This window comes from Callorhinchus milii, unplaced genomic scaffold (genome assembly GCF_018977255.1).
Source record: "Callorhinchus milii isolate IMCB2004 unplaced genomic scaffold, IMCB_Cmil_1.0 Scaffold22, whole genome shotgun sequence".
Lineage (NCBI taxonomy): Eukaryota > Metazoa > Chordata > Chondrichthyes > Chimaeriformes > Callorhinchidae > Callorhinchus > Callorhinchus milii.
Genome location: NW_024704763.1, coordinates 10,060,898 through 10,085,387, shown reverse-complemented (window position 1 = coordinate 10,085,387; position 24,490 = coordinate 10,060,898). Strand labels below are relative to the sequence as shown.

The following is a 24,490-nucleotide window of genomic DNA, read 5'->3' as shown; positions in this document are numbered from 1 at the left end:
GGGAGAGGAGAGATTTTAATAATCTGCAACTTGCGGAAAGAAGAGTTGGGAAGTCCAGTGAGCATAGTCAAACCTTATCATAATTAACCAAGGATGAGGGTCTTGGGAGTCTGAGGGGAGAGGTAATGGCAGAGGCCAGCAATGTTCCTTCCAGAGGTGGGAAAGGCAGAACGGGTCATAGCATGGATGAGTGTAAAGCATGTAAGAACATTTGTGTGTGTGTGTGTGTGTGTGTGCGAGAGGGGGGGTGGGAGAGTGTATGTCGGAGACAGAAAGGAAGGTTGTGTGTGAGAGAGGAAGAAGGAGTGTATGTGATGGATGCAGTGTGGGTGTGTGTGTGAGAGAGAAAGAGGGAGAATGTGTGAGGGGAAGAAATATATGTGGAAGAGAAAGATGGTGAATGTAAAGGGAGTATGAGTGAGAGGGGGAGTGTGTGTGAGAGAAACAGAGAGAGTGTGTGTGTGTGGGAGAGAAGAGAGATAATGAGTGCGAGAGGAAGAGAGGGAGTGTATGTAAGTGTGTGGGAGAAAGGGAAAGAGATAGTGAGAGTGTGCGTTTGTGTGTGAATGGGGGTGGGAGAGACAAACAGTGAAGAAGAAAGGGGGAGACGGAATTCTTGTTTGAAATTGGCCGTCTTGGGGTGGGCCATTTACCACCTATATATAAATAGCACTGATCTGATTTGTTGACTATAACAGTGCTGTATCCGGTGCTATGAATAGCATTAAAATCTCATACACAAATCAAAGGCTGATTCCATGTGAAGGGCACCCAGCAGTTACCAGTGGGTGTACAATTCTCAGTTATGCCAAAGGCAGTTTCAGGTCCTCCCATCCTTACTCTGGTTAATGAAGCGCTGCCATCTTTCATTATTTAGAGATTACAGCATTGAAAATGCCAGGGCTGATTTCAGAGCTACATTTTGGTGATTTCCATTAGCTTTGTAACTGCTTTCCCCCAGACTGAAACTAAAGCTGTGTTCCCAGCCGGCCTGTCCAGGCAAACATTAAAGATCCCATGGCACTATTCCGAAAATAGAAAGGAGTTTCTCCAAGTGTACAGGCCGCAATCCCTCGATAATAATTGGTCAATTCCTCCATAGCTGTTTGTGGAACATTACTGAGCACAACTGGCTGCCACGTTTACCTACAAAATACAGTGATGACACTGTAAATAGCTTGTGATGCCCTTGATACGATATCAAATGTAAGGATAATAAAAATAATAATCCTTGCATTTCATATAGCACCTTATCAGGTCTTCAAGGCGTTTCAAAGCGTTTCACAGAATATACTGTAAAGTGAATTGACTGTATATTTTATGGGCGAAATGCGGCAGCCAATTGTGCACAGCAGCTTCCCACAAACAGTCGTGGATTGAGTGACTACATTATTATTATTTTTTTTTTGAAGGGACCCACGGAAAAGTGATCCACCGATCGACTAATAACCGGGATCCTAGTTACTGCTAGAGGTGTGTGAAGTAAGGAAACTTGCCTAACGTTTCGCCATGGCTGGGAATCCAACTCAGGTCCTCTCGCGTGTGAAGCGAGTGCTCTAACCACTAAGCTACAGGACTCCATTAATTATTATTAAAGGCTTAGCGATGCCATCTCTTAGGGCAAAGTGTGTAAAACACAGCAGTTATTGAGGCTGAAGCAATGCTAGCGAGACGGCTGTCCTACTCCTCCTATCCTGAAAGGTTGAGTTGCACGACCTATAATTCCACCCAAGTCTCCATCCTTCAGGTGTGAGAAATTGAGTGCTGTAAGTTATTTGATCAGCGCATGGTGTGGGGGAAGAGAAGAGATATCACAGCTGAGCTGACTTTTATGCCAATTGAACCACATTGGATAACAATGAGATGCGAGATTCACAGAAAGAATTCACTGAACTCATTATGTGGTGAAAACATAGAGTGAAACAGGCTATTCTGCCCCAGTCTCTGCCGGTGTTTACAGTGCATGAAGTCCCCCACCCCGGTATTCCCTTCTATTCCTTTTTCTCTCATTAAGTTTCCTCTTAAATACATTGATCGTTTTGGTTTTAAACACAGCTTCCAGCAGTGAGTTCCACATTGTCGCCACACTCTCCGTGAAGAAATTTCTTCTAAACTCCCTGTTTTGTTATTAACGCTTATATTGATGTCTGCTTGGTTTGGACTCAGCAGTGCAAGCAGCCTGTCAACTTCTACCTTATGAAATCCTTTAATAATCTTAAACTCCTGTGTTAGATCCCCTCTCAACCATCTGAGGGAGTCATGCTCTGAACTGCCCAATCTTTCTTGAGAGCTGTATCCACTCATCCCTGGAAACATTCAGTTATTCTATGATGTACTCTCTCCAATGTAACAATATTCTTCCTGTAAATGCACATCAATAATAATCATCATACTCATACCACAGCACGGAAGCAGCCCTGGTCAAGGTAACAAATGACATTCTGTTCATCTGTGACCAGGGCTCCCTCCGTCTCCTCATCCTCCTCGACCTCTCTGCAGCTTTGACGCTGTGGACCACTCTCTCCTCCTTCACTGCCTCTCCTCTCATCTTGACCTTCAAAGTTCTGTCCTTGAATGGTTCAGATCCTATCTCTCACACGAGCTCCACTTTGTCTCCACAAATGGCTTCTCCTCCAGCCCTCACACCATCTCATGCGGTGTTCCTCAGAGCTGTGTCCTTGGTACTCTCCTCTTCAACCTGTGCAATCCTCCCTCTTGGTGATATCATCCGCACACATGGGGTCAACTTCCACATGTACGTGGATGACACCCAACTCTATCTCTCTGCCAACTTTCTACAGTTCAACGTCAGCAAGACCGAGGCTTTCCTGATTGGCTCGTGCTAACACCTCTACACCTGAGGCACTGGCAGTCTGAGGCACCAACATTGCCATCGTGTTGCCCCTCTCCCCACCTCCCATGCTGTATCCTCTGCGTACATAAAGCACAATTAACAAAAAAATATTTTGTTTTCCAATTGAAAAATAAAGTCGTAAACAATAATGGATAGGAGTTCCCTTCACAGCGAAAATCCAAGTGTCTAGAACATTGTTACAGCATCAGCTGACTCAATGTGATTGACAACCGACACCCTCTATTACTGTGTGCGAAAGCTCTTGTGTATGAAATACTGTGTTACAGTGGTACAATAGTCCTATATATAGCACAGAATTATAGTTTCAGTGCTACAGCCTCCTGTGTATATCTCACAATGATCCGGATTCCCACATCCTGATTGGAATTCCACCAAAATGCTGTTTTGTGGCTTGAAATGTTTTCCCACAAACTCCCAGCGGAACAGCAACTAAAGCCCTGCACTCAGAAGCTGCAGAAATTGCTGAACAAAGAAAAACATAACTGCAATACAGTACTTAGCAGATGTTAAATTTGCACTTGTGCAGCGCCTCACAGAGCAGATAATAATAATAATAATCCTTGCATTTGATATAGCTCTTTTTCACATCTCGACGTCTCAAAGCTCTTCACAGAATAGACTGTAAAGTGAATTGACTGTATACTTGTGGGCGAAATACGGCAAACAAATTGCGCACAGCAGCGTCCCACAAACAGTCATGGAGTGAAGTGACCAATTTATTATTGTTTTTTTTCTTGCGGGATTATTATTAGGTGTGCCTATTAGATTATTTTATTATTATTTTATTATTAGATTATTTATTATTATTATTTATTATTAGATGTCTCAAAGCGCTTTGCAAAGTTACAGTGTCACCCCAAGTAGTAGGAGAGATGGGGGAGAGGAGGGGAAGGAGGGGGCCAATGTACGGTCAAATAGATTTTTGGACAAATTTTGAAACCAGAGAGGGAGGGTGTAGTGCAGAGAGATTGAGGGAGAGTTGGGGGGAGGGGGCACTAAAGTGACCGAAAGCTTGCCCGCTAATGGTCAGCAGAAAGAACAGGAAGTAGGTCTGAGTTGGCAGAATGGAGAAGAGAGTAGGATCATAAGAGATGACAGAGATACAATGGGGAAATCACATTTGTAAGTGAGACCAAGGATCTTAAATTTAATTCACTGGGGAATAGGAGCCAATGTTGTTCCAATTGCTGGTCAAGTGCAGGGGTTGGTCCCACTCAGCTCCTGTTAAGCCAAAGCCCTAACAGAAAGGGTGGTCCACGCTAGACAGATAGTGGGGAATTTGCCATACGGGGTTCTTGATGGCAAGCTATGCAGTTTTAGCTGGTTAGGCTCCAACCGTTACCCCCAACACGCAGTTAAGTAAACATAAAGAGAGTGTGCATTCAATTCGAAACACACGCAAATGTCAATGTGTCAGTGCCATTTGTATGTAGAACCCTTAGTTTGGTTTAGATATTCTTAAACATGGTGATAAAGCACGGTTGTTAGTCATTTGGCGGATCACTTTTCCGGGGGTTAATAATTCCTTCAAAAAAAATAAATTGGTTACTTCAATCCACGACTGTTTGTGGGACGCTGCTGTGCGCAATTGGCTGCTGCGTTTCACCCACAAAATATACAGTCAATTCACTTTACAGTATATTCTGTGAAGCGATTTGGGACGTCTCGAAGACGTGATTAGGCGCTGTATCAAATGCCAGGATTATTATTATTATTGATAAAATAACCGGCAAGCTAGTCTCTTAACCAGAGAATGGCAAGTGCCACAAAGAGGAGACAAAATAAGCATCCACTTTATGTCAGCCATTGAATGTGGGCAGGATGCCAGAGGATAAAATAAATACACAAACATCAAAGGCAAAACATATCCAGGCTATAAATCTTAAACTGAGCACAATTTAGTCAATGAATATAGTTAGCCAACAAGACTGCCGTAAGCAGATAAATCAAATGGATCACATTCCCAACATTCTAGACTAACACCTCCTCTTGCAACACTTTCCCACAAAACACTGAGCATGCCAGTCCTCCGCAACCTGAACGACAGCCAACAGCTCCAGTAATCGGATTCATGTCTGAACTAATCACGGGAATAAAAGACGGAATGTGAGGACGCGATCGCCCTTCAGGCTCCGTGCACACAAAGACCTTCACTGTGTGAGAATGGGAACTCAGCCACACACTGCAGCACAAGCATATCTCAGTGCAGCAGTGAAGGGCTGCCTCTCTCCCCCTGCCCCATAAATGTTTCATTAGAATAGTCACTTTGAATAAACCCTTTGCACAGAGCTGGTTAGACGACTTCATGACAGGATTAGGTACAGCCCAGCAAGATACAGAGACACTGCTGCCCGAGAGAAGAGAAGGGGGAAGGGAAGCGTGCTGAAGACACTGTTTAAGCAGTAAAATGGAGCCTCTTGGCAGGACTTCCCCTCACACTGAATCCAACAATTCCCATTTCACTTCCCCAACACATGTGCAGGCGTGTGCGAACCCCCACACACTCTCAGACACACATACACACACACACACACAGTCAAATACACACACAATGTGCGTGTGTCTGAGAGTGAAATGCCAGTTACAGCCTGCGGATAAACACAGACAAGTAAGAGTGGGGAGGTCAGTGTGGAGATTGTACATTAATATTCTGCTGTCCTCCATTTCATGCAGTCTCAGTCACAAGCTGCCATAGCCTTCCCTACAGCAGGGAGGCTGAGTATGGGGGTCAGGACACTCTGTCTTTGGGGGAATCTCCTAAACCTGGCTTCCTGCAAAAAATGAATCATTTCATTTATCATCGCCCCAAGATCCACATCAAAAAAGTCAGAGGATCCTATCGCGCCCCCAACCCCCTCACACCCCAGGCACGGTCAGGCTTGCAAGGATTTCTGAGTCCCCATTAAATGGATTTACATAGAGTTATATAGAGTGATATACCAAATGTAATTTTTAGATAACAACTTATTTATGTGAACATTTGATGATTGGGCCACGCTGCCATGGATTTTGCCTTGAACTGACTGACTGACTGACGAGAACGATTAACTACAGTCAGGTATAATCAGATTAGACACATACAGCCCAGGAACAAGCCAACTTCTGTGTGACAAGCTACTGAATTAAAGATGGTTAAAAAGCAACAATGTCAAACTGAGTACATTTCAGAATTTTTACAAAACAATCTGTTGGACCAATTACACCATGCTTCAGTATACACGGTGAATACATGGTAGAATATCTGACAGTATATACACAGTGGAGATACATGTATTTTTTTGATCAACCAGACAGACACATGAGGAAACCTAACACCATGCACACTCTCTCCCTGAAGGGGCACATCCTGTTTATCGAATTCTGGATAGTATTAGACTCGAGTTGGCAAGAAGCTTAGGGAGCCCAGAGTGTGTGTTGGGGTAACTGCTGAAGTTTAACTTGCTAAAATCACATGGCGTGCCACTGAAATCACTGTCTGGGCAAGCTAGGAATACTTTATGCATTAGGGGTTTAGCTTGCAGGGTTAACTGGATCTGAGTGGTAAGAATCCCTGTCCCCAGTGTCTGCTATGACTCTTTACAAGAGTCCTACCGATGAGCCAGGCTGGATGTACTGTCATCAACAGTGCCCTGGAGTACTGCGGACCTGCCTGGTTCAGGAACCAGACTAGAGACCTCACACATTCGAGTTGATTCAATTCCAATATTCTGTTGCCGAGACCTTGGAGTCAGTTGAGGAGAGTCACTAGTTGGTCATTTGGCATCGGACAAGTGCAGGCTTGAGCCCTCGCTTGGTAGATAAGAAGTACCAGGAACTTGCTTCAAACAACCTGGTGAGCAGCACATCTCAGCTTGAAATGCACAAGAACATTGCCACAATCCTCCTGTCCACAGCTCAGTCACACGGCCATTAAGCGATGGTTCTACCAGTTAGTTGGAGATCTACACAGTACAGATTGTGATGTGCCAGGCATCTGGATGTTGTAAGAGGTCGAAATCCAATAGAGTGGTCTACTTGGTGCCCCATGGAGCCGTGCTATACTGGCAGTACAGTACATTTATGGCTTTGGAGACATATTGCAGGCGCAAAAGGCTTCCTTCTTAAAATAAAGAGCAGAAATGTAGCTATGCCAATAGAAACCTGATGATCACGAACATAAGAACATAAGAAAAAAAGACCAAGGTCCATCTAGTTGCCTTCCACCTTCCTGGCAGTCGCTTGACATATGTTCCGAACTCCCTACATACTATATCCCATAATGTTATTTCCTAAAAGAAAATTATCTAATCTGCATTTGAAAGAATTAACATTTCGTGCTTCAACCATCTCCCCAGGGACCCTGTTCTACAGGTTCACTATTAGCTCACTGAATTAGTATTTGCGTAGATTCCTTCTGAATTTACCCCTTTCAATCGCTGGCCGTGTCTACTGGTTGTACTATTCTGGACAAGTTGAAACAGCCCGTCATGATCTGTATTGTCTAACCCCTATAGAATATTAAAGGCAGCAATCATGTCGCCTCTCAATCTTCTCATTTCCAGTGTGAACAAGCCTTAGATGAGAAGTGCAGCACATATGGGGTGCTTTCAGCAGCATAACTCAATCTGCAGGAACTTTTAATTTGATCAATTTCTCCTAAATATGATCTTCTTAGAAAATGTCAAGGGACAACAGTGATGTGGCCATTTGTTCCGTCAAGCTCTTGCTGCTGTTTTATTAGATCTTTATAATTTGATTCTTTTTTCATTTTACCATGTGTCTTAAAAACAACAACTTGCATTTCAGAGCACCCTTCCGGTGGGGGGCAGCGTCTTGGAGTGCCTAACAGTGGTGGGAGCCCAATGGCGGGGTTGGGGTAGGGGGGCGAAGGGAGGAGGTGACTGTAAGCGATTTGGCCTAGCTGGCTCTCAGGGGCAGTGCAGTCCAGATTCTCAGTCCTTTGTGTGAGGAAATGTTTTCTGGAGTCAAGAGGAGCGTGGCATTAGAGGCCTCTACGCGATGTGATGATACTGCTTTGCTGTGTCATCACCATGACTACAAGTGAGTAGGAAACCTGCTGTTAACAGTGGACTAAGGATCTGTCTGTCTGCCTTCACACAAGCAGCTGGGCAGACTGAAGCAGCAGCAGACAGCCTGGGAGTGCTAGCTGAATGTGCTTGTGAAATATTCACCACCTGTAAGCAAGGTGTTTGTACAAATGAATTGGGGAGAGGGAGGGAGGAAGCAACAACACCCATTTTCCAAATCTACAGTTGATTGTCCAGAACAGATCACAACTCGCACCCCATGAGCACAATCGATTAGATTGGCTTCAGTCAGGCAGTTAGGAAGTCACTGGTAGACCAAGAATCATGGAGTCATTCATATCTAATAGACTCCTCACTAAAGAGCAGTTATGTCAATAAAGAGCTGACTGGTACAGTATCTCTGTGCAGCAGGAGGTTTTCACAGTCATAATGTAAAAATCTATAATAAAGTTGAGTGCACTCCACCCCTTTCCTGTGTCTCTTCAATACTTCAAGACGTCTTTAGCTGCAAACACTGCTAATCGTAAAATGTTTTATCAAAAAACGGCCACTCAATTTCTGTACAGCTTCTGCAGCTTGCATATATCACCAGATTGCAGCACAAGCAACGGCTCTGACAACTCTGCCAACAACCACCGAATGAGATGATGAACAATTAACAAAATTATCACGGTAATAATGGTAACTAAGTTTGGTAGATTTTAAGTGTTTTAGAACAACAGCTTGGATTTATATGGGACATCCTCCCGGCGTGAAAGGCGCTATACAAATGTAATTACCCCTTTACATTGGGTAGCGTCTCAGAGAGCTTAACAGTTTGAAACTGAGCTGGGGAAAAAAGGGGGAAGATCACAGGCAAAGTCTTCAAATGTGATCTGAAGATGGACAAAGAGGGGTAAGGAGGAGGAATTGAGCAAGGAGTTCCAGGGGGTCAGGGCTCAAACCATGGCCACAAACGGTGGAGTGAAGGAGTTGAGGGACGTGCAAAGGCTTCAGTCGGCTGAGCTATAAAACAGCTGACTCTTCAGAACAGAATTGTACAAATATACTTTATAGAAGTCTGCAAATTTTGACCTCCCCACATGCAGGTAAGAAGATTGAGGTTTGAGCAGGTCAGAGAGATTGGGCGGTGCCAGGGCTTTAGAAGCTGTCTGCGAGGACCAGTGGCAGTGATGAAACGCTGTGGAAACTGTAGGTTAATCCATAAATTAATGGATTAATTTAATGGATTAATTAATGCACAAGTGCGAGCTGCCGAACACACCTGGACAAAATCCAAACTAATGGTCCATCGATAGATATGGCTTCATCACACGAAGACCTCTTGCACTCTTGCCTCTGCCAAATCCTCCTTCTACTCCAAGGTTATCTTGGAGGCAAAGGACAACCCCAGGCTTCTCTTTTCCACTACAAACCTTCTCTTCCGTCCACCTTCCCACGCCTCGCCCATCCTCTCCTCAAACTCCAACTGCGAGGAGATGCTGGACTTCCTCAAATCCAAAATCGAGGGGATACATTCAGCCACCTCAGCCCCATCCACAGCCACCCCCACATCACCTCTCCCTCATTACCCACCCCCCACATACTCTTTCAACTATCCCTCCTCCCTCCCAGTGACTGTTCACAAACTCAAACCTACCACCTGCTCACTCAATCCCATCCCCACCTCTCTCCTCATCTCCCAGCTCCACTTTCTGGCCCCTCTCCTGTCCGACATCATCAACCTCTTCTCGTCCGCCGGTTCAGTGCCCACCCCCCTCAAAACAGCTGTCATCAACCCCATCCTGAAAAAACCTTCCCTGGACCCATCCCTCCGCTCCAGCTACCGCCCCACCTCTAACCTCCCATTCCTCTCCAAGATTCTGGAACGAGTCGTGGGGTCCAAGCTCCGCTCCTTTCTCTCTCGCCATTCCCTCTTTGAACCCCTCCAATCCGGCTCTGCGCTGCCCACGGCACGGAAACAGCCCCGTGACAGTCACTAATGACATTCTGAACATCTGTGATCAGGGCTCCCTCTGCCTCCTTGTCCTGCTCGACCTCTCTGCCGCCTTCGACACTGTCGACCACTCCATCCTCATACACCGCCTCTCCTCTTTACTCAATCTTCACGGACCTGCCCTTGCCTGGTTCGATTCCTATCTCTCTCACCGTCTCCACTTTGTTGCCTCTAACGGTTTCTCCTCCAGTCCCCGCACTGTCACATCTGGTGTCCCCCAGGGCTCGGACCTTGTCTCCTCTTTAATATCTACACACTCCCCCTCGTGACATCATCCGCAGACATGGGGTCAACTTCCACATGTATGCGAATGACACCCAACTCTATCTTTCTGCCTCACCCTCAACTCCAGGGCCACTGCTGTCCTGACAGACTGTCTGTCTGCCCTCACCCTCAACTCCAGGGCCACTGCTGTCCTGACAGACTGTCTGTCTGCCCCCACCCTCAACTCCAGGGCCACTGCTGTCCTGACAGACTGTCTGTCGGACATCAAGTCCTGGATGAGAGCAAATTTCCTTCAGTTGAATGTGAACAAGACTGAGGCCCTCCTGATTGGCTCACACCAGCGCCTCCGCACCTCAGGCTCTGGCAGCATCAACCTCCATGGTTACACACCACAAGCCAGTCAGGAACCGAGGTGTCTTGTTCGACTCTCAACTGTCTTTTCTCCCCCACATCCAAGCCATGACCCGCTCTGCCTTCTCTCACCTCCGTAACATCACCCGACTCCGCCACTACCTCTCCCCTCAGGCGCTGAAACTCTTGTTCACGCCTTCATCACCTCCAGGCTCGACTATGCAAACGCCCTGCGTGTCGGCCTTCCCAACTCCTCCCTCCACAGCTGCAGATAATCCAGAACTCTGCAGCCCGTGTCCTCTCCCGCACCAAACTCCGTGATCCCATCTCCCCCACTCTCGCCCGACACCTTTGGCTCCCTATCCTTCAGAGGATCCAGTTCAAGATCCTGGTCTTCACCTACAAAGCCCTCCATGGTCTCGCCCCACTCTACCTCTGTGACCTCCTAACCCCCTACCAACCTGCCCGTTCCCTCCCCTCAGCTGGCTCCGGCTGCTCCACATCCCCCGACCCACCCGCCCCACCATTCGCGGGAGAGCCTTCAGCCACTCTACCCCCAACCTCTGGAATTCCATCCCCCAATCACTCCGGCTCGCCCCCTCCTTAGCCTCCTTCAAGTCCCGCCCCAAAACCCTCCTCTTCAACCATGCCATCGGCCACCCACCCTTCCCCTCCCCTCTCTTCACTGACCCCAGCTAGGGTCTGAAATGCTGTACACTATAATAATAATAATAATCCTTGCATTTGATATAGCGCTTTTCACGTCGGGAGGACGTCCCAAAGGGCTTTACAGAACACACTGTAAAGTGAATTGACTGTATATTTGTGGGCGAACGCGGCAGCCAATTGCGCACAGCAATGTCCCACAAACAGTCGTAGATTGAAAATGACCAATTTATTATTGTTTTGGTTTTGGAGGATTATTATTAGGCTCTGTGTGGAGTAAGGAAACTTGCCCAAGGTTTCGCCCTCTGCCTGGAATTGAACTCAGGTCTCTCACTTGCAAAGCGAGTACTCTAACCACTGAACTATCAGCACCTTGGGACGTCCTCCTGACGTGAAAGGCGCTATACAAATGTAATCTTGTCGGTGTCGTTGTTGTAAATCACCATCACATTCCTGGAACCAGGAGTCTTCTGTATAGTGAAAGCAGCTTGTGAGGTGCTGAACTGCATATATACAGGGCTTCCCAAACAAACCAAAATGTTTTCCATCTCCCCAGCCACAAACTGATGACTTGTTCAATGGTTTCTTGGCACAAGCTCAGGTAAGAAGTAGCAAGGGTTTGGTTGGTGATGGGGGTCAAATGCCTATTGAACCTTGGTGGTCAGCTCAGCGAAGCCTGATCCTGTGCTCGCTTCATGTGCATAGAGCTGCAGCAGGGGTGTTAGGAATAATGAATGGAAACCCTGGTTGATCTTCCCCTCCCTAAACACAACACAACTGATATTTACACAGTGCCTTTCATGTCAGGAGGCTGTCTCAAAATGCTCAACACTGTTGACTGGGTACTGGCAGATAAGGGGAGTGGGAAGGGGAAAGATGACCAAAACACAATCAAAGATCTTGAGATGGTCCTCGAACAATGGGAGGAAGGGAGGGAGGGAGTTGGAGAGACTCCAGGATGGAGTTCCAGAGAGTAGGGGCAGAAGGGCTGAAGGCCTGTCCACCGATGGGTGGCTGGAAGGCGGGAGACATGGAGCAGACCAGTATTTTCTGATCAGCCACATCAATATGTTTGAAGGAGATTGCAGAGGTAGGGTGGGGCAAGACTATGGAGAGATCAGAATATGAGAACGAGGATCTTGAACTCAATCTGATAGGTGATGGGGAGCCAGTGGAGCCGGGAGGATTGAGATGATAAGGTGGCAGAATCTCACACAGCAGGGATTGAACCTAGAACTGTGTATGGCTAATATGGCTCAGCTGCTCAGTAAATAAACTTGCAGAGTAATCAAGGAAGTCATTGATTTTGGTTTTAATTGTATGGTAATCAGGTAGATGGACAAGCCCGTGATTCATCCCAACCACAGGAGCCTCATGCAGAGACAGTGCAGCACTGTGTGTGACTGACAGTGCAGCACTGTGATGTGCTGCCAAGCCCAGCGGGTTACTTCCTCCAACCAAAGTGTCAGTGCTACCATATCAGCTTCAAACACAACTGTGAGGTTTGATGGCACTAATCCCAGTGGATACATTCCAGCTGTCATATACTGTAATGCAGCTTGTGATAAAGCCTCTGTCACAAGGTCCAGCCCTTAGACACTCTCTCTCCTGCACAGCTCCTGATGTCTGGACAGCAAGAAGCACACATTGATCACTCACTACTGGGTTTCTGAGGCAGAGTGGAAGCAAGAGATGAGCGCTTTATACTCAATACCATGGGAGTCCAGCCTCAGTCACCATTACGGCAGTGCTCTGCTCGGGGAACCAAGCGGAGTAGGAAAGGGAGAACGAGAGGAGGAGAAGGTTTTCAGAATCTACGAGCAACAGTGAGATAACTCCCTCCAACACCTCCCTCTTACCCTTGACCCATGCCCCTCCTCACCATTTTTTCATCAGGCGTGTGCTAACCATCTGTGCTCTTATATCCATGTCAATTATTTTCCCAGGAATGTCAGCTGCTAAAAGGCTTCTGTGCCTCAGTGGATTTCCACTCTGTCAGCATGTGAGCAGAGCAGTCAGCACCATGGCACGAAGCCCATCGTGAAAAACACCGAACACTGGCAAGCACCGCAGGCCCAACATCCACAACCATGTCAACAACACATGCTAATAATAATGATAATAATCCTTGCATTTGATATAGCATTTTTCACGTCGGGAGGACGTCCCAAAGCGCTTTACAGAACCCACTGTAAAGTGAATTGACTGTATATTTGTGGGCGAACGCGGCAGCCAATTGCGCACAGCAATGTCCCACAAACAGTCGTAGATTGAAAATGACCAATTTATTATTATTTTGTTTTGGAGGGATTATTATTAGGCTCTGTGTGGAGTAAGGAAACTTGCCCAAGGTTTGGCCCTGACCTGCCGGGGATTGAACCTAGGTCTCTCACTTGCAAAGCGAGTGCTCTAACCACTGAGCCACAGGACTCCACAAGGCCTGCTCAGACCGGAAACCCCTCAAGACCTCTCTTGATCTCTTAATATTCCCAACAAACCAGCCCACTCGGCTCTGGGATAAGAGGAGCCAGTGACGATTAAACTCTTACAAAAATGGACACGTCAACAAGAGGGTCATCTGAGAAACACCGTGGGAAAATCACGTCACCGTTTCACAGACAAACACTGTGGAAGAGACCTGCAAGGTCTCACTGGCTATGGACACAACAGCAAGACTGGATAGGGAGAAACTGTTTCCTCTGGCTGGTGGTTCGGTAACCGGAGGACACAGATTTAAAGATAATTGGCAAAGGAATCCGAGGAGACATTTTTTCACCCAGAGAGTTGTTACGATCTGGAACGACTACCTGAAAGGGTTTTGTCCAGGTGCTTATGGGGTAAGAGCAGGGGAGTGTGACTAGTTGGTAGCTCTTTCAAAGAGTCGGCACAGATATGATGGGCCGAATGGCCTCCTTCTGTGCTGTAATATTCTATGATAATAATAATAATACTAATCCTTGCATTTGATATAGCGCTTTTCACATCGGGAGGACGTCCTAAAGCGCTTCACAGTACACACTGTAAAGTGAATTGACTGTATATTTGTGGGCGAACGCGGCGGCCAATTGCGCACAGCAATGTCCCACAAACAGTCGTAGATTGAAAATGACCAATTTATTATTGTTTTTGGTTTTGGAGGATTATTATTAGGCTCTGTGTGGAGTAAGGAAACTTGCCCAAGGTTTCGCCCTCTGCCTGGGATTGAACTCAGGTCTCTCGCTTGCAAAGCGAGTGCTCTAACCACTGAGCTACCGGACTCCACCTATGATTCTATGACTGGTAGCGCTTGTGCTCAGATAGTGAGGCTCTGACCTCCAATCCCACATGGCACGGGAAGTTTAAATCTCACTTGCTGTTTCGAATCATTTCACCTCAGGAAATGATAACCAAGGACAACACTAAACTGCAGATTCCACACACCAACGTCTATGTGCACAACACGCTAAACCCTGCAGAAAGCCATCACATTAGTTATTTAAATCTGAAATCCTGACATAGCTCCACTGAGCTACAAACCTCCAAATTCTCTCTGGGCTGAATAGACACGCTTCCCACATCAGCAAAAGCCACCTTCTTATCTTCAAATCTCTGCCTCTCTTTACTGGAAATGAGATAGCTATCAGGACCACAGGGAGAAAGCAGCTGATCAAAGGAAGTGGGCAGACATGAGAGCAGATGTAAGAAATATTTCACAGCCAGTTGCCAGGTCTGGCTGGATGGATGCTGTGAGCAGCCTGGCTCGGAGAGCAGGCAGCTGAACTGCAGCTGGTATCTGGCAGTTTGTCACATCACGGAAAAAGTTTGGGGTCAGCTATTCAGCCAGGCTTAGATAATAAGCCGCACGGCATGCCAAACCACCACAATACCTTATTATAAGATCCAATCCCATATAAAAGAAACAGTATGTGCTAAGAAATATCTGCTACCAATCAGTTTACGGCCAGGGACAATAGCAGGCCCCCGACTGCCTGCCTGTCAGGAAACCCTCAGTGCCATGCAGACTCACTCGATTCTGTATCAGATGGTCAGTGGGGCTTCAGCGCATCATAAACAGAAAGCAAAAGCAGACCTGAGCTCCCTAATGGCAGTCAGTATAGACATTGCTTAAGTGCGAAGCTGAGCTACAGGAGGCTGCTGGCCCAGTCTGTGCCAAACCAGCCGACCTTAGCCTGCTGTTAGGATCTTTACGGTGGGGTGGAGTGTGTTGGGGGTGTGGGGTGGGGTATAACAGCAGCCAGAGATCCCTCCTCAGATTGCTGTTCAGTGGCTCACACTGAAATGTTCACATGTTTGAACAGGATCAGGCTTGGCTGTGACGCGTCCTATGGTCAAACAGCGTGTCAGACATCACTGTCTGGACTCAACACATCAGGAAAAGCCACTCAGATGAGGTAGCAGAGAGTAAGCAGTGACCATGGAAACGTAACCAAGCCCCCATGTGACACACTCAGACCATGGTGTGAACACCAACAACAAGGATCCAATGTAATTGCCCATATGTACCAGTAACATCCTACAAACAACACTGAAATAACGAAGAATTAACTTAAATTTTGGATTTATTTTTGCTCAGCTGGGTGTCTGAGCCGGGTGTCTGACACACCCGGAAACCCGTTACCACCATGTTACCATATCAAAACTAAACAGAATTCTATGCATCCCATCTATTCATGGAAATCCTGCTTACCTAATTCTGGAAAGTATTATCAATAATAATAATAATCCTTGAATTTCATATAACGTCTTCTACACATCTCAAAGCGTTTCATACAATGTACTGTAAAATGTAGTGACTGTACATTTTGTGGGTGAAATGAAGCAAATTTTGAAGGAATTATTACTCCAGAAAATGCGATCCACCAATCGACTAACCGGGTTCCTACTTACTGCTTGGTAAACAGAGGTGTGTGGAGTAAAGAAACTTGCCCACATTTCACCTTGCCCGGGAATCAAACCCAGGTCCTCTCGCTAGCAAAGCGACTGCTCTAACCACTGAGCTACAGGGCTCCTATTAGGCGCAGGTTGGCAAGAGCCAAGGTTTGGGGACCCCAGAGTGTGCATTGGGGTAACTGCTGGAGTCTAACCAGCTAAACCCACACAGCTTGCCATTAATATTGCTGTCTGGCAAACTTTCCCACTGCTTGTCCAGTGAATGATGAGAGAGGAACATTAGCCAGGACCCAAGGAACTCATCATATCATGTGTTTTTTGTTTACCCCAATCAAAGGGGCATCAAAGCCATCAGCATTGCTCCTACCTGAATCCCGGCTAAGATCAGTGAACACAGTTAAGGCCAAACTTCCAGTCTGGGGTTTGCGTGACTTAATTCCATATAAGGCAGAGCAGCTAATGATGAATTGTCGGGCTGCAAACTGCCCATTTATCACCAGATGCTCGGTCTGTACCCAGCCGAGACTAAGAGGATAAAGGTCCCAAATGAAGCGAGTTTCTCCAATCTCCACAGTCACCCTCTAAGGGAGGATTAGTCTGGCACATTTTTAAGCAGTTTGGAAATTGGACAGACAGTGTGGGCAGACATAAACAAAAGCAGCTGCTTAAATTTCTCCACATCCAATTTACTCAAATGAACTCCATGTGAAAAGTCTCCACTTGTTGGTGTGAACCATTCCAGAGCTTTGAGGTTAGTGTAACACATGTACTCACAGATGCAAACCAAGCACATACATAGCGAGAGGGAGCGATGACTAAAGTTTTCCAAGTGCCTGAGAGCAGTATTTGTAGTCTGCTGTTGAAGCAGTAATCTTATCACACAGTGCGTTCCTCTTATTACACTCGGCCAGCGCTGGCTGTCAACATGATATGTAAAGAGATTTCTGCAGGAATTTCACATCCCCACACGCTAAACAACATTTCTAGTCATCAGCTCTTCGTCGTATCAAATAAGAGGCTCTACCAGAGTGAAGGGCTGTGCCAACCGTCCCACTCAAACCCTAACCTAGCCTTTGGCTTTCAGCACACCCCTCAGGGAGCAATTTCCATGGTTCTGTGTCCCAGGCTGCTTGACGCACAGCAGAACAAATTTCAGAGCCACCTGCAGTTCACGGTCGCAGTGTAAGCAGGATGTGAGCACATGTTGTCTGCTCTGCATCACCAGAAGAACTAACAAAAAAATTCCTCAAATTCTACCACCTGCTTGAAATATTTGGATTTAAAAACTAGTTTTCCTAAACACAATCTATTGCTTACTTAAAAAACATTGTTACAATGTATTTTGAAAAACACCTCCCTCATTTCTGAATAATGGTAGCGTCAATCCACGTACACCATATCCACAGCATTACTTTTAACTATTCTGTTATTTCAAATAAACAACTCCTATAACAATAAATAATAATCCTCATATTTGCACCTTTTGAGCATTCCAAGACACTACCCGGAATGAAGGACTCTATATAATGCATGTTGTTCTTTCACTTTTGCTTCACGGAATATACTTTAAAGTGTAATGACTGTGTATTTTGTAGGCAAATTATGACAGCCAATTTGCACACAGCTTTGTCCCACAAACAACCCTGAAGTAAATCACTAATTTTATTTTGGTAATTATGCTCCAGGAAATCTTCTAGATTTGAAGCAAAGACCTGACTTTAACAAATCCACGCTGACTGCCTTTAATCAACCTTCGGTTCTCTAAGTGATTATTAATATTTTCATAATTTAATATTTATAAATGTTTTATTAATATTTTTCCATGTTATGCCCTGGCCCCCACTCCCTGCAAATCCAAATTTGCAGATAACACAAAGTTAGGAGGCACAATAAATTGTGTAGATGGGAGCAGGAAGTTACAAGGGACTTAGTGAGTGGTCAAAACTGTGGCAGATGGGAGTTTAATATGGGAAGTGTGAGGTCATCCACTATGGATCCAAAAATAGCAAAACAGAATAATTTCTAAATGGGGAGAAACTGAGAACTGTGGAGAAGTAAAGAGATTTGGGTATCCATGACCACAAATCACTAAAAACAAGCTCACAGGTGCAAAAAGTTATCAAAAAGGCTAATGGGATGTTTATTTCAAGGGGCTGGAATATAAAGAAGAGGAAATGATGCTTCAACTTTATAAAACCTTGGTCAGACCCCATCTAGAGACTGCGTTCAGTTTTGGGCACTGCACCTCAGGAAGGATATATTGGCTCTGGAGAGGGTGCAGCGCAGATTCACCAGAATGATACTAGCGCTAAAAGGGTTAAATTATGAGGACAGGTTGCATAAACGTGGTCTGCATTCCCTTGAGTTTAGAAGATTGAGGTTTTGAAAATAATAAAGGGATTCGATAGGGTAGATACAGAGAAACTATTTCCTGTGGTAGAGGAATCCAGAACAAGGGGCATCATCTTAAAATTAGAGCCAGGCCATTTAGGAGTGAAATTAGGAGGCATTTTATCATCTAATGGGGAGAAGAAATTTGGAACTCTCTCCCCCAAAAGGCTGTGGATTATAGCTGCATCCATTCACATTTTCAAGACTGAGGTGGATAGATATTTCTTAAGTCAGGGTATTAAGGGATTCAAGGCAAGGGCAGGTAATTAGACTTGAGGTACAGATCAGCCATGATCGTCCAGACTGGCGGAACAAGCTTGAGGGGTTGAATTGCCTACTTCTCTTTTTATGGTGCTTTCACTTTTTCCGCTTCTTTGCTTTCAGGGAGAAAATAAATAAGTGCTCGTGGCAGAGAACTGGCTCTTGTCTTTAGCTCCAGGAAGTGCATGACCAATTAGGGTTAGGTACTGCTCAGCCAGTTTGAGGGCACTGTCAATATTGGATTGTGTCTCTAAGGAAAACTGTCCCTTTCCCGAGGCAGCAATGATTCCATCCTCCTTGGGACATTTATTAGGATCAACTGCAGCAACCCCCAAATCCAAGTCCAGGGCTCTTTTTCTCCTCACTCGAAAGCGCTCAGTTACAGGTGCAGTGAAGGAGCAGTGCAGGAAGGGCATCCTGCTGAAATGTTACACAAACAGACTACTATGTAGGGCGATATCCATCACAGACTCACTCGCAGTCTTTAGGATAGTTCAATACTGCCGAGGTCAACTAACCACAACACCTCATTTCTCCAATGCTATGATCAACTAATATTTACTCTACAAAATGTAAACATATTTCAAACCTCCACTCATTCCATCTCCATTCACTCCCTCCCAGAACTCTGTTGCTCCTGCTCAGACAGGGCCACATTGTAAATAAACCAGACACATTTCAAACTACAAAACAGTCAGGTCGCCAGATCCACCTGCAGCTGCTCCCAATGTTGCCCCGTTTATCATTACTTCTGAACAATGGGCCTTGCTCCTGTTCAGAGTAAGATCCAGAATACAGATCATTTCTCTAAATAAAATTCTCCCCAAACCCTCCTTCCTGAGGCAGGAATGATGACCACCCCCCCCTCCAGCTCTGTTAATTAGGATCAGTCACAGCAAACCCCAAATCCAAGACTTGTTTTTCCTCACTCACAAGAGACCAGTTACAGGTGCAAGACCCTCCTCTTTGATAGCGGCACCCTCCTGCTCTCCACCCTCTCCCAATCCCAACCCCCAGCTTGGATCCAAATCTCTGACTGCCCAGCACCTTGGGATGTCCTCCCAATGTGAAAGGCGCTTTACAAATGTTATTTGTTGTTGTTGCAGTCAAGGAGGAAGTGGATTCTACTGACATATCATATACCCAGACTACTCTGTAGGGAGATATCCTTTACAGTTTTTACTTGATATTGGATTCTATTTATTCGATTTGCTGGTTAATATACTTACAATTTATACAGCTCCTTTTATCACAAAGCACTTGTTTTTCCCAGGCGGTTAATGTGTAAATCTAATCACCAGGCAACTTCTACCCACAGCTTGTTTAACTCTTTGGCAAGGAACAGGTGTGGACTAATAGTGAGCTCAGCACTTCCCAGCTCCCACTGCCTGTGACATATTCCTGTATCTCTTGCTCATCACGTTCCCTCATCACCCCACTCTGGCTTCCAGTTCACATTACTTTCCTCGTTTTTACTTCAGATTTTCCTAATTCTCCATTTGTAAATCATAGCCACACAAGAAAACCTTTTACCAGAGCAATCCCTAGGAGGATCAGCAGGAGGATCCACATTTCACAGCAAATTCACTTTATTTGAAAGAAAATACAATTTGGTGTTGCATTATATCCTAGGCAACAATCCCCAAAATAATTCACTTCATGGCTGTTTGTAGGACAATGCTGTGGGCAAACTGGCTGCTACATTCTCCTAACAAAATACACAGTCACTAGACTTCAGAGTAAATTCCTGTGAAGCGCTTTGAGACATCTTGGCAACGTGATAAGACTAAACTAAATGCAAGGATTATCACTGTATTCATCAAATGCACGATAGGCAACTCAGCTGCCTAATGCCTAAACTGAAAAATGTTTGAACCCAATATATTGATTTTTAAAAATACATACATTCAAAAATAACTGTTTCAACACAGATTTTCTGGGAATGGAGCCACTGGCATTTTAACGGACTTATCACAAAATAACAATTAACTTAGAAAATATTGAGATGTATGCAAGCCAAAATCTGCTCTGCTGCAGATCCACCACAATCTAGCCAAGTCGATATTAAACCAAAAGGTAACATAACACCAAAAAATCTCATTTTATGTTCTTACCATCCTCGGTTTCTTGCCAGACAATCCCCTCTAGGTTCACACTTGTCCCTGGTTCACAAGGGCCTAAGCACTCAGGCTCTGTCGCAAGTCCAACGTCGCAGGTATTAACTGCGATTGAGCGTGTGCGCACCATAATCTGCTCCACTGGGGAGGCCACACCGCTGCTCACAGGCGGCAAGAGGTGCAAGGACGGGGGTGCTGGGGTGGAGGCAGGAGAGTCCATCTGTGCGGAAGAACAAATTGAAACACACATTAGGCATCAGGAATCTCTGAAAAACCTTTTTAAAAATCATTCTCTTTAGGAGCTGGCATTTCTCAAGGCTTTGCACACTGCTGGTTCTGCAAATGAAATCTTCAGTCTCCCTAGGAGCAACATTTTAACAGACAAGGTCACTAATGGAAGGCTTAAAATGACAACTGGCCATCACAATACAGTTCCATGATGGGTGGCCCAGTGGGTGCAATCGCACAGCATCAATCACAAAACAAAGTCTCAAACTCCAATCCTGGTCTTGACGAATAGTCACATCTCTTCCCCAGAGGGAAACCAATGCCTAAGTAGGGAGGAAAACTGGCTACCGGGTTAGCTAGACAATGACGTATGTATTCGTGGCATGATCCACTGCAACCAATAAACAATGTTCAGCAGAAGATGGACTTCCCACTGAGAAATCAGAAAAGCTAGAAGAATCTACAATCCCAACTGAGAGCACAAGAGAGTACAGGAATTCCAGTAAAGTCCCTTGATCTGTCACTATTCCCTAATAACTGTCCCATTTCCAACTGTCCTTTCCTCTCCAAAGTATTGGAAAGAGTTGTTGCTTCCCAACTTCACTCTTTTCTCTTCCTACATTCCTTATATGAACACCTCCAATCTGGATTCCACTCTGCTCATATTATGGAGTGGTCAAAGTCACAAATTACATTCTTTCCATCTGTGGCCAAGTCTTTCTCTGCCTCTTTGCCTTATTGATCTCTTTGCCACCTTTAACACTGTTGACCATTCTATTCTGCTCCACCTTCATGGTTCTGCGCCTCACTTGATTACATTCTTACCTTTCCCAGCGTCTTCACTTCGTATCTGCTAAGTGTTTATCCTATTACCTCCGCACCGTTACTTGTGGCGTTCCACAGAGCTCTATTCTGAGTCCTCTCCTCTATTATATGCTCTCGCTTGGTAATGTCATCCAGGGCTAACTTCTATATGTATGCAGATGACATCCAACTCTATCTTTCTGCCTCCATCCTCGATTCCAAGACCACTGCTGTCCTGACCGATTGCCTGTCATTCATCAAGTCCTGGATGAGAGCTAACTTTCTCCAATTGAATGTCGACAAAACAGAGGCTCTCTTGCCTGGCAACTGTCAGCGCCTTTTAATCTCTGGGACTCACAGCATCTCCAAACATGGATGCAAACTCCAACTTACTGAGCCATTAAGACCATAATACGCAGGAGTAGGCCATTCGGCCCCTTGAGCCTGCCCCGCAAGATCATGGCTGATTATCTAACCTAATTCAATTATGGAACCTCTGTGTCTTGTTGGCTTCTCAATTATCTAAACCACATATCTGTTGAGCTTTTCCCCACCTCCACCATTACCTCTCTCCTAGGGCAGCCAAGACCCTTAACTGTGATTTTATCACCTCCAGGCTGGACTTTGCTAATTCTCTGCTCACCAACTTTTCCCTCATAAATACTTCCCTCTCAATATTGGACAGAAAGGCACAAAAACTTGGTTCACCACCAGACGTGGCTTGAGCATCTTTGTACCTACTGCCTCTCCCTCACAGCCAAAGCTGCTTTCCATTCCCAAGACAGTCTGGAGACCAAACATAATCCCAAGCATACCCCAAGCTCCATCTTTAGGCCCTTGTTTCCCTTATTTACATGCTCCTTCTCGTCTATCATCCACAGACCCATGGTAAACTTCCACATGTATGCGGATGACACCCAAATCTACTTCTCCTCATCCAAGTGCGACTCCCAGTTCGCTGATGTTCTGTCAGCTTGTTTGTCAGACATCAAGACCTGAATGACTGTAAACTTCCTGCAGCTGAATGACGACAAGATGGAAGCCATACTCCTTGGCTCCTCAACGTCTTCTCTCCTACTGCTCTGACCTCCTCAACCGCCCCGGCCTATCCCTCCGACTTACTGAATCTGTGCGTAATCTAGACGTCAGGTTCAATCCATAGCTGTCCTTCCTTCCCCACATTCGATCCCTGATCAGGACCACTTTCCTCCTCCTCCATCATATTGGCCACCTCTGTCCATACCTCACATCCAATGCAACGGAAACCCTTGTCCATGCTTTCGTCATTTCCTGGCTGGACAATACCAATTCCCTCCTCACCAATCTCCCCATCGCCACCATTTACGAAATGCAACTAACTCAAAACTCGGCCACCCGTGAACTCACCTATTCTAAACTCAATAGCCCAATCTCACCAGTCCTTACCAGGCTCTACTCGCTCCCTATCACAGAATGAATCGACTTCAAGATCCTTACACATGTCTACAAAGCACTTTGTGCCCTAGCACTTCCCTATCTCTCTGACCTGCTCATTCCCCACCTGACCACCCGCCACCTCTGGCCTCCTCCTCCTCCCCTCTGGTCCACCATCGGCGGCCGAGTTTATAGCCACTACGCTCTGAAACTTTGGAACTGTCAAACCCTCCTTCCCCATTTTTAGATCACACCTGAAGATCTTCCTCTTCAACCTTGCTTACAGTCACCTCCTTCCTTCCTGGCTCGGTGTCAGGCTCACGACTATTTATGGGCCCCATATAAATGCAAGTTGTTGTTGTTTGAACAACCAGTGTGGAAGCTCAGTAACAGCAAAGATAATAAAAGCAATGTATACATTTTCAAGGGCACCACAAATGCTAACCTCAACCAGCTCTCAACAACTGGTTTCTTTGTTAGAATTATCACTGGGTACAGGACATCATCTTCAGTGATGTTAGGGTTAACTTGTTATGAATGAAGGCATCTCTGTCTCTATTAACACAATACACCAACGGAAAAACATTTGGGGTATGAATAAACCTGACCTCAGTACAGTTTTCTGTGCAGCTTCAATCCTGTGTTCCTTCACAATGTGGCCTCTGATCACAGTGCCTACAGCACATCACCCACCACACATGGCCATTCAGCCATGGCAACACAATTCGTAATGATGTTATTCCCACGTTTTGTGCCTACAATTTAAAAATCAACAAGACTTTTGAAACAGCACATTTGAGTTCAGCAAGCACGCAACACCCCTCAAATCATTGTGTAACCCCTCAACAACCAGTGTTTAACCGCTCAGCAACCTTACATGGCATGAAAACACCTGTCTAATTTACAAAACATAATGAAATATTTAGTGCAATCCCCTCCCTCCCATCCCTGACAAATAGGAAGTCTATTTTTTTGGTCAGCCTGGTGTCTGACACATGCGGAAACCCATCAACATGCTTAAGATTTGTGGAGTCCTGTAGCTCAGTGGTTAAAGCACTCGCGTTGCAAGTGAGAGACCTGGGTTTGATTTGCGGCACGCCAAAACTTTGGGCAAGATTCCTTATTCCACACGTCTGATAATACTCCCTCAAGAAAAAAAAATAATTTGGTAACTCAAATTTGTTTGTGGGACGCTGCTGTGTGCAATTGGCTGCCGCGTTTGGCCCACAAATATACAGTCAATTCA

General features: G+C 45.6%; 1 protein-coding gene across 7 annotated transcripts in view; it reads right to left on the bottom strand.

The window, feature by feature from the left end:
• Positions 1-24,490, bottom strand: part of LOC103188203 (zinc finger protein 609) — a 126,372-nt gene that overhangs the window by 38,642 nt on the left and 63,240 nt on the right. For all 7 annotated transcript variants that reach the window (XM_042343004.1, XM_042343000.1, XM_042343006.1 and 4 more), the window contains exon 3: positions 20,797-21,019. In XM_042343004.1, coding sequence (XP_042198938.1) covers positions 20,797-21,019 — 223 coding nt within the window. The remainder of the gene's footprint in view (positions 1-20,796; positions 21,020-24,490) is intronic.